Source organism: Phoxinus phoxinus (genome assembly GCF_949152265.1).
Source record: "Phoxinus phoxinus genome assembly, chromosome: 2".
Classification (NCBI taxonomy): domain Eukaryota; kingdom Metazoa; phylum Chordata; class Actinopteri; order Cypriniformes; family Leuciscidae; genus Phoxinus; species Phoxinus phoxinus.
In genome coordinates, this window is record NC_136877.1 from 33,583,605 (window position 1) to 33,597,737 (window position 14,133).

Genomic DNA, 14,133 nt, shown 5'->3' on the forward strand with positions numbered 1-14,133 from the left:
GAAATTAAAAAATTGTCTTTGCATAAGTCAAATAACCTGTCGGTGTTTATTTTGTATAACAATGACCACTCTACACTCCTATCTAACAAATAGCATACATTTAGGCTATATGCAAACTAATTAGGCTATAATGTAAAGCAAACATGAAATGAAATTTCATTCAACGTGAATGGTTTTTATGGCGATTTTTGATTTATGACTAAAATGTAGCTTGGGGTCAAAATGATACAAACAGCTCTATAATTTATACAAAGCCTTATGTAGCAACTTGTTCACAACTTCACAAAATAATAATAATAATAATAATAATAATAATTATATATATATATATATATATATATATATGTATATATATATATATATATATATATATATATAATACATATATATATATATATATATATATATATATATATATATATATATATATATATATATATATATATATATATATATAGGTTGTGCTGAAAATTGACGCCACGTTCTGAAATATTACTTATACAAGCTAAAGAAATAGATAAAGACACGGCACAGTCAAGTCTGTGAGGCTTTTATACATCTCCAGCTGACGTTCAATCACCTTCCGGGTTATTCTCAAAACACTTCCGCTAAACTTCCTCTGCTTTACTTTCATTGTTGACAGTTTGTTAACTACGGCCAAATATTTTTCAAATCTTAGTTAACAGTCGGATTAACTGTAGTCTGTACATCCTCTCGTTTATTAGTCGGAGTGGCCGCTGCGTCAGTTGTGTGGTGAATGTTTTCTTCACTGTTAGTGAGCTAAGCAGCTACGTTAGCCGCCTAGCCTGCTGTACAGCTGTTGTGTGTCTGGGAATCTGCACTGAAAGCCAAGATTATGTTTCTCGGTGTGTTTTTGTTATGCTTTTACTTGTTTTAAATAACCTGTGCAGCATGGAATCTGAGGGAATCGTCATCCGGATAAAGACGCCGGTGGGGGACATGGACTCATTAGTGGATTATCCATCACATCTCAACTTTAACGATTTGCTGGTGAGTTGCTGCTGTTTTACCTGTATTTACCTGTGTTTCCATGTGACATCTCAGGATATTTTAGAGGGAGAAACCATTCATGGAGTATGTAATACCTTAATAAGTGGTTTTCAGGATAATGGTGCTGATTGACAGCTGTCAGTCAAATGTTTGTCTGCTCAATGATTCTCTATTTTGGCAGGCCGCGATCAGGGAGGTCATGCCTGAAACCACAGTCACCGCTTTTGAATGTGAGCATTGTTATTTTATTTAACTATTTTCAGGATAGCCAATTAAATAGTATTAAATAGGACTGAACAACTGTCATTTTCTCTTTTCAATGTTGTTGTCTTCATTGAACAAAACTAATCGGTCAGGCTAAAGGCATGCAAAAAAGTAAATTCATACATTTGTAGAATGCATGATAAAAATGGTTGTTTAAGTTGGCAAGTGATTAGCTGTTTAAGATTCAAATGATTCTCTTATATTTCAGATGAGGATGAAGTTGGCGACCGAATCACAGTTCGCAGTGATGAGGAGCTCAAAGCCATGCTGTCGTATGTGAGTATACCTTCATGTATAACTGCAGCCGAGCTCCTTGAGTCCTTTTATTCAGCTGTTAAACAGTGTAATTTCAGCATCATTTCTAAAACATGTTTAATCGCCAGATTGCCATTGAAGAACTACAACATAACTCTCCATCAGAAACGTCACTGTTACCATTAGAAAAAAAACATCAGTTAGACTCCATATTGAATTTAATGCTGATGAAAACGAGGCTGTGATAGATGTACAGTCTTTACAATGGTGCACACTATATAAAGGAGATTACACAATCATTTTTACAACTCACAACTTTCAGAACTGTTTTATGGAGTTTTTGTCTACTGAAAGTTTAGTTTGCTGGACAATCGGTTGGTTGTTAAACAACCGTATAATTAATTGAATCCACTAAAGTAGCTGTCAAAAGTTTGGAAACATTAAACATTTTTTATGTTTTTAAAATCTCTTATGCTCCTCATTTATTTAATAAAAAATGCACTTATTATAACTATTATTACTATTTAAAATAACAGTTTTTATTTATTTATTTAAATATTTTTCAAAAAAGAATTTTTTCCTGTGATGCAAAGCTGTATATTCAGCATTATCAGTCCAGTCTTCAGTGTCACATGACCCTTCAGAAATTATTCTAATATGCTTATTTCCTGGAAATCAGCATATTAGAATGATTTCTGAAGGATCATGTGACACTGAAGACTGGACTGATAATGCTGAATATACAGCTTTGCATCACAGGAATAAATAACATTTCTAAATTTATTAAAATCAAAAACAATTATTTTAAATTGTAATATTTCACCATTACTGTTTGTACTGTATTTTGGATTAAATAAATGCAGCATCGGTTTCATGCATTTTTTTTTTTAAAATAGCGCTACTCTGATTAAGATCTATTAAAGGAGAACTCCGGTCAATTTTAACATTGAGCTCATTTTTTTGTAGATTTGGAGTGCTGTCAATACAGAGAACAACGACAAAAATCGGTGTTGCCTACACCGTGTTATCCTCTTTTAAAAATGTGCATCCTGTTGACTTCAATGGGGCAAGTTTTTAACTTAAAACCAGTTCTTAGTCTTAACATCCTTGATGTGTCATTACAAGTGCCCAGCCATGTGAGTGATTCCTTCAGAGTGAACACGGGTGAATCTGACTGCAGTAGATGTGAAAGATATGAATAAAAATGATGTTATATCAGCCAGCGCACATACCTGTATTTAGTTCCTGTTTTCGGTCGAAGTCCAAAGTAGTCGATTGTCGAGTTCACGCGCATAGGTTTAGTTACCTATGATCACGCGCGTGAACTCGACAATCGACTACTTTGGACTTCGACCGAAAACACGATGTAAATACAGGTATGTGTGCTGGCTGATATAACATCATTTTTATTCATATCTTTCACATCTACTGCAGTCAGATTCACTCGTGTTCACTCTGAAGGAATCACTCACATGGCTGGGCACTTGTAATGACACATTAAGAATGCTAAGAGGCTAAAAGCAGGTTTAAAACTTGCCCCATTGAAGTCAACAGGGTGAAAATTTTAAAAAGAGGAAAACACGGTGTAGGCAACACTGATTTTTGTCGTTGTTCTCTGTATTGACAGCACTCCAAATCTACAAAAAAAATAGCTCAATGTTAAAATTGACCGGAGTTCTCCTTTAAGGTCTATTGTGTAAAGCATTGTGAATGATGTAATTGAATCTCTGCTTATATATTTTGTTTATATATTAATATTACAATAAATCTAACATATATTGTTTTTATACTTATTAACAATTATAATGTTTTTTTTTAATTACTTTAATTCAGATGCTTAAAACAACATAATTCGCAATACTTTATGGGATTTGTAGTTCATTCCCTCATTAAGATTAAGTGCAAGTCTTGTACTTTTTCATTTTTCTTATTTTTTCTTTTCTTTTTCTCAAATTCTTTTTCTTTTTTTTTATTCAAAACATAGTTTATATTTATAATAGGGCTGTCATGATATCAGATTTTCATTGTATGGTTATTGTGGCAAAAAAAAAAAAAAACTTTATTTAGTGTTTTCTTTTTTTGGCCAATGAAACACTTGAACTACGAGTGTAGGCAGGTGAATCGAGAGTTTGTAACCATAACTGCACAGAAGTGTACAAAAATGATATTTTATGATGGGTGGTAACAAAGGTTAAGGTGTAAAACTGCCATCTACTGTATTTGAGTGTCATCCATATACTGGTGCCGGCTTATTAACGATAATATTATATGTGTAACACAATATCAGCATTTCATTTTTAAAATATTGCTGCTATGGTCCGTACCAATATATTGCGACAACTAGGGATACACAGAAATTTCTTCAGAAAATTATCGGCTGAAAATTATATTTTTGTTTTTTGGCTGAAAGGGAGAAAAGGCTGAAAATATGAGCCGAAAATACAGTATAAATTATTGAGTATAATTAAAAAGTCTAATATTAATACAATTATAAAAATTCATAGAAATTAATTTTTGGTTTCGATTTCAGCCCAGAATTTTCACTTTGGTGAATCCCTAGCAACAACCCTTGTTTGCAATGTTGTGATTCTTCTTGGAGCTGGTTGGTTCTTGAGACACTTCAATAAAAGGCTTTAATGAAATGCCTATGGAGCAAATCAACAAAGAAAAATACTTCCGGAACCAAAGCTGAGGAAAAGTGGGTGGTCACCGTTGCGCTCTATTACAGTCTGTTGTATTAGACCTTTGAATGCTGAAAGTGTTTTGTTGGAAGGGAAAAGCTATTACAAATCTATTATTCCAGATTTATTCACCCTTGGGGAAAGTGTTCTCATTACTTTGCTGATTGGCAAGGATGACAAGTAGCTACATATTTTCTTTTTTCTTTTCAATTCCTTCATCTATTTCCCTTTTTTCTGGCTTCACCTCTCGATGTTTCCATGGCAACGTGCGTCTCTGGCTCTCACCCCCTATTTTAAATTTTACAGGTGTTAACCAAGCAAGATTAGCAAAGGGAAAAGTGTAATAATAAATCCCTGCTTATTTTTCTTAATATTCATTATTTCTGTGTTGACTCAGGCAGTGGCCTCCCCAAGTGACCAGACACAAATTGAAAATGTTCAAAATATTTGCGTGTCATGTGTTTAATAAAAAGCTATTGTAAACTTTTCCCCGATTACAGATTTAAACAGTCTTCCTTTTCAAGTCAAGGAATGTTGTTGCCTACTCTTGTTTCCTCAGTCTTTTCTTCTTCTTTCTCTGCTTTTTATGTGTTGTTTTTAACGTTCTTCTTTTGAGACCGCCGTAAAAGTGCTTTCAATACTTACTGCTCACATTGTGGACACCAAACGTAATGACTCGTAATAGTTTTTCCCCCTGTGAAGTACAGTGGAAGTTAAATGAACTATCAACTTTTATTATTTATTATTCAATACTTAAAGTTTCGCCTCATTAGAAGCACAGCCCTCTTGGGTAGAGGAATTTTTCAAAATCCACTTTCAGCTGGTGTTGTCTTTTACCCCCCATCAGCTCTCAATGACTCTCGAGTAGCCATGGGCTTTAAAACCACCGCTTCTGCAGGAAATGAAATTACTTATATTTGATATTTATTTATTTTTAGATGCTTTATCAATGTTGTACCTCTCAAGGCCATTGGAGTCATTAGCCAGATTAGGCCAGAAGGTGACACACTGACAATGATATCTCGCGGGTGTCCTGCTCTGCCTGAGTGTAATTCAACTTTTTTCCTTGTCTTGATTAATTCTAGTTTTGAAATGCACATTCTGACATTGGAGATATTTGCGGGAATGCGAGTAATCTCATATGTTATCGCAACAATCAGCATTAATGTTTCTACACGGAGAGACTTTCCTCTCAAGGAACGTGCCATCGCACATCACGAAAAAAATCTTTGAGGCCATGTTACTATGACAGTGAATATTACCGCTCGTTGCTGTTGCAGATTGCCTCCCCCTTGCATTTTGGTTAACAGCACAACTGAGTCCACTTTCTCTGAAAATGAGTTTTTCCTCCCATGATGCTGTTTGCTTCTCTGGGGAGAGTGCAAGCTGCTGAGAAGGGTGTAATTTAATATGCGTGTAACATGTTCTGAGGCTTGTGCCTATGTCTAACTGATCATTGTGGTCATATTTCAAGCGCGTGCCCTTTGCCTTGGTGGCTCTTGGGGTCTCTGTGGGGACCTTTATAAATTTGCTTCAATTAATTCCATGTGAAGGGATCTACTGTTATGTAGACTTAATAGGAATTAAGAGATGACTTCTTGCTTTACAGGTGCGTAAGCTAATTCACAGAGCTCTCTGGTGAAAACCGACCTTCAAACTGTCTTGACTGCTCTAGCAGCGATCATCAGTCTGAGGTCTCTGAGATGTTCTGGGTCCCCGGTGAACCCCTTCTTACCGTTAGCCTTTCCAGAATGTTAGTTCAAAGTTAAAGACTGACCCATGTCAGATGTAGCCTCACACACCCACACACACACACACACGCACGCACGCAGAGGCACTGATCTCCCAGGCTGGGACGGCTAATTACAGAGCGCTTTACTTGGGGTGTGTTAATGATCGGGGTCCAACAGAGCGGAGGTCCGACTCCTCTGTTCCCTCCAGCTCTCAAGCTGCCTTCCTGTGATCAAACTGCCTTTAGTTATTGTCCAACAAAGGGAGGTTTCTTTTAATACACTGTTACAGATTAGTTAGGTAATTGCTGCCCTAATCGATAAAGCAACCGAGTGGAAAATTAAAGGTGTGTGTTTTGGTAGAGCTACATGGTTTCAGTGCCTGCAGGCAGTGCAGAGAGGTGACAGTGATAAATAGGGTATTTAATAACAGCTGCTCTAACACTGCTTCCTCTGCATGTCCTCGCGCGCGGCACGGCGTATTCATCACGTATTCGCACGCGGCGGAGGGACGGTGCTGTACCGCCGGCCCCTTGGTTAGGCTTGCTTTTGACCTTTGTCTTGTTCTGCCTTTGTCTCTCATTCTTTCTGTCTCTGTCTTTCTTTCAAACACTGACACTCTCCCCTCCTCTCTTGTCCATCTGGATCTGTGGTTTTTAATGGCTTTATTGTGTGCGATGGGTGCTCTGTGTTTGGACACAAAGGTCTCGTGCTGGACTGAGAGGAGAGGACGAGCGACCAGATGGTTCTGTTAACCGAAACATCCATTGAATGTTCTTTTGCCAGGAGAGACAAATCTGTGCACGTGTTTGAAAGACAGCAGAGTTCTTTGAAATAGAATCAGCAAAAGTGCTACATGACATATCAACTGCAAGATCAACTTCAAAATGATATTAAATATTTATACAATAATATAAATTAATAAAATAATATTAATAATACAAATTTTATAAATAAAATAGAATATAAATATATATATATAATTTACAGAATATCATATAAAGTCTCAAATGTAAGTCAATGTACAGTTTATGAAGTTTTAAAATGGCAACTGCAAGATCAACTTCAGTAAATATTGAATATAATAATGTAATTAATATACGACATGAAGTCTCATTATGTAACTACAGGTACAGTGCCAACAAAACTTGAAATCTAGATTGCTTTAAGTTACATTTCTTTATTAACCGCATAGATTAATTAAAGAAAAAGAAAAAATAATTACACCAAAAGCTTGCCATGATATTAATAATATCATTAATAATATAATAAAAGGTTTATAAATGCCAGACTCCATTTCAGCCTATTATGCAGTGTAATTAATTAATAGGCAGCCGTTACTGGCAGATTGCTTTTACGTCAGGCTGAGATGAGAAAACTCAGTGATCGGGCTACGCCTGGCAGCCATTACAACGGATGAATTGATACAGAGGGTTTCAAAAAGATTACCTGAGCAGGGTGCCCGATTCATTTAGCGTCTTTTCTGTCGTCGTCGTCCCCCCCTACCCCCCCCCCCCCCCCCATTACTGCAAGTGTCTCTGAGAGAAGGAGAATGTGACAATACTTTATTTTAGGGTTCAATTCTCGCTATTAACTGTTGCTTATTATCATGCACATTACTAGGATATTGGCTGTTTATTAGTACTTATAAAGCACATATTAATGCCTTATTCTGCATGACCTTATTCTACATCCCTTAATCCTACCCAATATTGAAACCTAAATGCTACAAAAACTACTTTACTATTAATAAGCAGTAAATTAGGAGGTAATTGAGGCAAAATTTGTAGTAAATAGTGAATATTTTGTTCCCCATACTGAAGTGTTACAGAGAATGTTTTTTTTTTTTTTTTTTTTTTTTTTTTACATAAGATTGCTTTGATACTCTGTGGGACTTTTTTTCTCAAATCCTTTCACCAAGCGTAATATTGATTTGTGTGAACTACTGAAAAAAGGAACTGGACTGTTTTTAAGAGTCTTTTTTTTTTTTTTGGTTTATTCTCCACAGTACTGCAACACAGTGATGGAGCACCGCATCAACGGACTGTTACCTGAGCCTTTACAGATATTTCCACGAGGTGTGTAAAGTGTGTTGGCCCAAATTACAGTTTAACACCGCAACAGTAAACGTGCCCGAGGCCCACCTAGAGCCTAGATCACTTTTGAAAACCCCATACTCAGCACTGCCCTGTTCACGTGCGGTTTCTGTTTAGCAAATCCCAAATTACTTCATGCTCAGTGAGAGGAATAAATATCAGTTTAGTGAAGCAAATTCTTTATGAATACATTCACATATGCATTATTCTTTATGATATACTTATTAGCTCCCTAAGCTGTATTTCAATCATTTTTGTAGACTAATTCTGACATTTTAAACATTTTCTGTAAAATATTCTGCTCATGTTCTTTTACTCTGGCCTCACTTGATCTACAATCTAGTCAATTTTCGTTTCAGCCGGTAAGACCCCAGGGATCCGCAACATACACGGCCTGAAGGTATGTGTCTCAATGATTGTTTCAGCAGAATTGGCCATGGATCGGTTATGCTGCGTACACTTATTGAAATGTCAATTGAAGTCAAGACTCTCTCTTTCTATCTGTCTCTCATTTTCTACCCCCTCAATGTTTTTCATTGTATTTCTTTCTGCTTATTTGATAAACCGTTCAAAAATGTGGGGTCGGTAATATAATTTAAAAAAAAAGAAAAGTTTTTTTAAAGAAGACTTTTATGCTGACCAAGACTGCGTTTTAATTGATCAAAGCCTATTGGAAATATTAATGCAATTTAAAAATATCTGTTTTGTATTTGAATATATTATAAAATGTAATTTATTCCTGTGATGGCAAAGCTGAATTTTCAGCATCCTTACTTCAGTCTTGAGTGTCACATGATCCTTCAGAAGTCATTCTAATATGTTGATTTGGTGCTCAGGTAACATTTCTTATCAAAACGTGTGCTACTTAATGTTTTGGTGGAAAACATGATTTTTTTTCTTTTAAAAAATAGAAAGTTCAAATGAACAACATTTATTTGAAATGGAAATATTTTGTAACATTATACATGTCTTTACTACATGCATACATGTCACTTTTGATTGATTTAATGCATCATTGCTGAATAAAACCAATGAATTTCTTTATAAAAAAAAAACTCTTACTAATCCTAAAGTGTTGAAGGGTAGTGTAGTTTCTGTTTACCTAGATAGTATAATTGTTCTTGTTTTGTGCTTGTTTTGGTTTAATTCCGAATTAATTGGCTTGAAAAGGGTAAAGAAACTGAAAACCCCTGATAAACTGATCTAAATGAGGTCTTCATAGACACTAATTAAGAACAGAATCACTGCTTTACTGCACTACACTATACGACCTACAGACCTCAATTAATCTACTTATTTATATAGTGACTCTCTTTGAGCTTTTTTCCTTCATTCTCCCACTGCGATCCGTTAGCGTGGCTCTGACAAGAAGCAGCTTCATGAATCCTCTTTAATGACAAATAAAGGACGTGATGTTGATTCATTCTTTTTTTTTTTTTAACCCAAGGATGTTCCCAGAGTTATATTTAATTTTGCCTGATAGATGAAGTGACCCCTTTCCTCAAGCCTCTCTCTTTATTTCTCTCTGTCTCCCCCGCAAAAGCCAATTAACCTTGCGGCCAAACCAGGCAGTTTGCTGTTGAATCACAGGTTAATTAGCACAGGGTTCTGATTGTCTTTGTTTGCCCGCAGGTGAACACGCGGCCCGAATCCTCGAGTGGCAGGGGCTCCTCTGCAGCTGATTCCCGGTCCAACGATAGGTAATACAATTCTATATTAATCCCTCAAGTTTTCTACGTTGCTTGTTAAACAGCTTAGGGTTTCCAACTATATTTCTAATCGGAGGAATCCGGTATCCATCATGCTTACCTGTGGTAAAATCACTGTAACTTGCAGCCTCTTGTGGCTTGTTAACTAAATAGCGTTTTTTAAATTAGGACTACCCTTTTAGGTGGATCAAGTTCTGGTTACACACTACGGTTAAAAGGTTTGGGCTCAGTACGTTTGTTTTATTTTATTTTTTTATTAAAGTAATTAATACATTAAGCATGGACACATTAAATTGATCAAAAGTGACAACAAAGACGTTTATAATGTTACAGCATATTTTTATTTTGAATAAACGGACAGTTTCTACAAAAACTATTTAGCAACAAAACAACAAAAATTAACAAGTTTTATATAGGATAATTTTGCCATCACAGGAATAAATGTTATTTATATGGAAATAATATTTATATAAAATTTAGAGAAGTTCTTTTAAATGGTTGGTAAAGTATGATTTCACTTTTCTAACTTTAGTTAGTGTGTAATGTTGCTGTTTGAGCATAAACAACATCTGCAAAGTTACAATGCTCAAAGTTTAAAGCAAAGGAAGATATTTGCTTTTAAAGAAAAGGACTACAACAAACGGCTGGTAGGGACTACACGACATTCCTCCCGGGTTAGTGACATCAGCAACCCTAAAATGTACATAACCCCGCCCCCGGGAACCAACGGGTCCATGTTGAGAAGAGGAAAAGTTGTTGTGCAAGAGTACATTTGTGAGTCAGCTCAAACTTTAGCATCCATCTTTTCACATGCAATAGAAAGTCACTCTGTGTGCATTTCACAACAGTTCCTATACAAGCGATTTATAGATTACCATGACCGAATATCCTAACTGAAGATAGTGTTAACTCCACATCAGCAACATAAATTCATCAACTAACCATTCAGAGACGTCCTGTTGCATTCTACATGTCACTTCTTCTTGAGTCTCTCCATCTTTGTCTGACTCCGTTTTAACATTAAAGACAGAACAGTTTCTGTCATTTTAGTGTGTGTCTGCGTGAGGTAATCGCAGCTGCTAACACACATGAGCTCTTGAAACCCCGCCCTCTGCAGCAGCTCATTTGCATTTAAAGGGCCAGGCACAAAACGGTGTGTTTTTGCTAACCTTTAAAAAGTGACAACTTTAACATGCTATATTTACCACCCCTTTAAATTGTACCACCCCGATATACTCACGGCGATGTTCTTTTTCATTGTTTCGTTCTTTTTCGTTGTTCACTTGGTAAAATGAAGTTCGAAATACGTAACCAGCGATATACAGGTGAAACTCGAAAAATTTGAATATCATGCAAAAGTGAATTTATTTCAGTAATTCAACTTCAAAGGTGAAACTAATATATTATATAGACTCATTACATGCAAAGTGAGATATTTCAAGCCTTTATTTGTTATAATTTTAATGATCATGGTTTACAGCTTATGAAAACCCCAAATTCAAAATTAGAATATTGTGAAAAGGTTTTCATAGCTGTAAGCCATAATCATCAAAAGTATAACAAATAAAGGCTCAAAATAAATGTTTCTTGCAAAGAGACTTCTTACAAAAGCATCATCAAAAAATCTTACTTTTGAACATTAGTGTACATTACCAAATTGAATTCCTGTTTCTTTATGGATAATTGTGTCAAATTCTTTGTGCGTAGTAAAATAATTAAAAAGCAATTTAAGGAATTTATAGTAAAAATATTAGTCAACAGGGCCTTGTTGTAAACATTACAGTTTAGCTATAGTAACAGGAAAGTTTTGAGCTGGTAGTCTTCATAGCCTAAACATACAGCAGAAATATTTTGTCAGTTATAATTGAATCTGGTCTGAGATAATGAAACCCCCTGGTACAGGACAAAGACCTGCAGTCTGAAGGCCAGTGTGTGTGTGTGTATTCAGCAGTGATGCATGTCCGATATTTGCAGAGCCGTCTATTAAGTATTCTATTCTCGTACACAATTTCATACTTTTATTTTTTTCTTCAGCAGTTTAAAAAAGTCTTCAGCTGAGCTTAAGAAGATTTTGACGAATGGACAGGTATAGTAGTCCTCTCTTCACACTACACACTTTACTTCTGCATATATTTTTTGATACACACACATATAATGCACAGTACCAATCAACCAGTGATGCTTTACTCATCCCATTTAATTTGTCACTTTAGATTATCTGTGTGAATATGCGAAAGCATCTATTGATTGCACATAACAGGCTGTTCACTGACCCTTTCTCTGTGGTATGGTTGAGATCTTTATCTTGAGTGTACAGAGCTGTGTCCTTTTGCTGCCCACCCCTCCTCCTTTCCCTGTCACCTCTTCTCCCCCCTCCACAGGCCCCTAGCTGACCAGTCTGTCAACTAAAGTGTGTCAGATAGACAATTAAGACAGTCACATCCCCTGTGACACCAGTAACATGCACAGTTAATAGAGCACTAGCATCCTCCCTCACACATGCACGCACACTGACTCTTTCTCTCTCGCTCACACACAATGTCTCTCTCCCACACTCAATGTCTCTCTCCCACACTTCAGCCTAATCAAATGTCCTGCATTGGGCCCCTGTAGTCGGGGTGAGGCCTGTCAGCAGAGCATTTGCTTCACATCAGGTCCAGTTCACAAGGGGAAACACTTCCCCTACAATAACACACAAAACACTGATTAACCAGTCGCATTAGCAATCACAAACAAATGACTTGGATTGGATTGTTCAGATATATATATTTTTTTGTGTGTGTTTTTGTTAATAAAAAATGCTGCTGATATTATTATCAGTAATAATAACAACACTAATAATCATAATGCTATAATTATTAACAATATAATGTTATTATATTATATTGTTATCGTTGGTTATGATGATGATGATAATAATAATGCTTTTAATACATTTATTTATTTATTTATAAGTAAATATTTTGTTTGCTTTTCTGCAGTTTTATAAAAGCAGAATGCTTCAGATCAGACGTAACAATACCCTGTTATTGTGGTACAAGTAAGGAGTAATTGATGACGAGCCATTAAATTATTTAAAAAATAATGAGTTGGAACATCTTGGCTGTGCATTATTTTTCTAATAATCCAAGGTCCCGGAGTCAGATGTTCCATTGCAAGACATTTTTTTAGGGTTTTGTCCTTAAAAGCTTGTGTGTAGGACACATTTTTTTATTTTAATTTATTTTAGTGTCCTTGTTACACGTTACTATAGCAAATACTATAAATTGTGCACAATTACATACAGCTAACCCTAAAACAAACCCTACTAACCCTAACCCTTGTAGGAAACTCAGAAGCGAAGACGAGAGACTCATTTGTATCTTCAGCAAGAATCACAAGCTGTGTGGAGTAGCAGTCATCAAGTCTAAGGCAGTGTACATTGTAGTTTATATAGATTTTAGGGGGCATTGCTTAGAAATGGAGACAAAGCATCTGGCTGTTGACCTTAAGCAAAGCATGCAAATGAAGTATCCATGTATAGGAACCCACCCCAGACTCTAGAGTGTTACCAGTCCTAACCCAATCAGCATAACTATTAAAACAATGGGTCTGGGGCTCCAAGCGACAAAGGGTGAGAGTCTCAGTAATCTGACTCATTTGACTAATAATAAAGAGAACAGGAATAGCAGGAACATCTTGCTAAAATCTTCATTAAACCGAATCATTCATCATCTTTACCTTAAATGCTAAATACATAATGAAGTGTAAGTTTAATTGCTTCAAAAACAGCGGCATTGCCACCTCGCTACTGATAAATGTCATGTATCTTTTCAGTTACAAAAATTATTGTGGTTATGAACTCTATTTTAATGTCAATGATTGACTGGGAGTTAATTTGTTGACTGGATGAATCGGTTCAAAGCTGAAAATCTGAAAATCCTCTGTGGCTGGAATTAGCAACTGCATTTACAGGTCAGGTCAGAAGATTACCAGAGTGACCTTCCGCAGTGTTTTTCTGCTTTGTCAGCCTCAGAGATACTCTGGCCCTATGGAATCTGCAGCTGGTTGTTACAGAGCCCTTATGTTACGAAAACCCATAATGGTCCAACCATTTTCTTAACTTAAGGGGTTTGTTGCAACTGGGCTCTGATGTATAGTCTTACTCACACTCACAGGCTGAAAACCTAAAGCTCTGACAGTTAAGATCCCACAGCATGTATTTTATTGTTATATTCAAAGAAATCAAGAGGTTGAAATAAAGATGGAGGGCATTCTGGTGTGCATAAAACTGACTGCATGTTAAAACATACTGGTCCCTCTGGCCTCTTGGTGCCAGAAGTGCCTGTATTGTATTACCATTTTGACAGCTTTTATCAAAGTCGAACATGACAGCATAGGCAAACAA

The 14,133-nt window shown here is 36.0% G+C and overlaps 1 protein-coding gene across 1 annotated transcript in view; it reads left to right on the forward strand.

Moving 5' to 3' along the window:
• Positions 1–546: 546 nt before the first annotated feature.
• The window catches only part of map2k5 (mitogen-activated protein kinase kinase 5), a 59,066-nt gene continuing 45,479 nt past the window's right edge, over positions 547–14,133 (forward strand). The window contains exons 1-7 of the mRNA XM_079584732.1: positions 547–1,011; positions 1,193–1,241; positions 1,484–1,551; positions 7,950–8,019; positions 8,397–8,437; positions 9,670–9,737; positions 11,781–11,832. Of these exons, the coding sequence (XP_079440858.1) occupies positions 880–1,011; positions 1,193–1,241; positions 1,484–1,551; positions 7,950–8,019; positions 8,397–8,437; positions 9,670–9,737; positions 11,781–11,832 (480 nt within the window). The 5' untranslated portion in view covers positions 547–879. The remainder of the gene's footprint in view (positions 1,012–1,192; positions 1,242–1,483; positions 1,552–7,949; positions 8,020–8,396; positions 8,438–9,669; positions 9,738–11,780; positions 11,833–14,133) is intronic.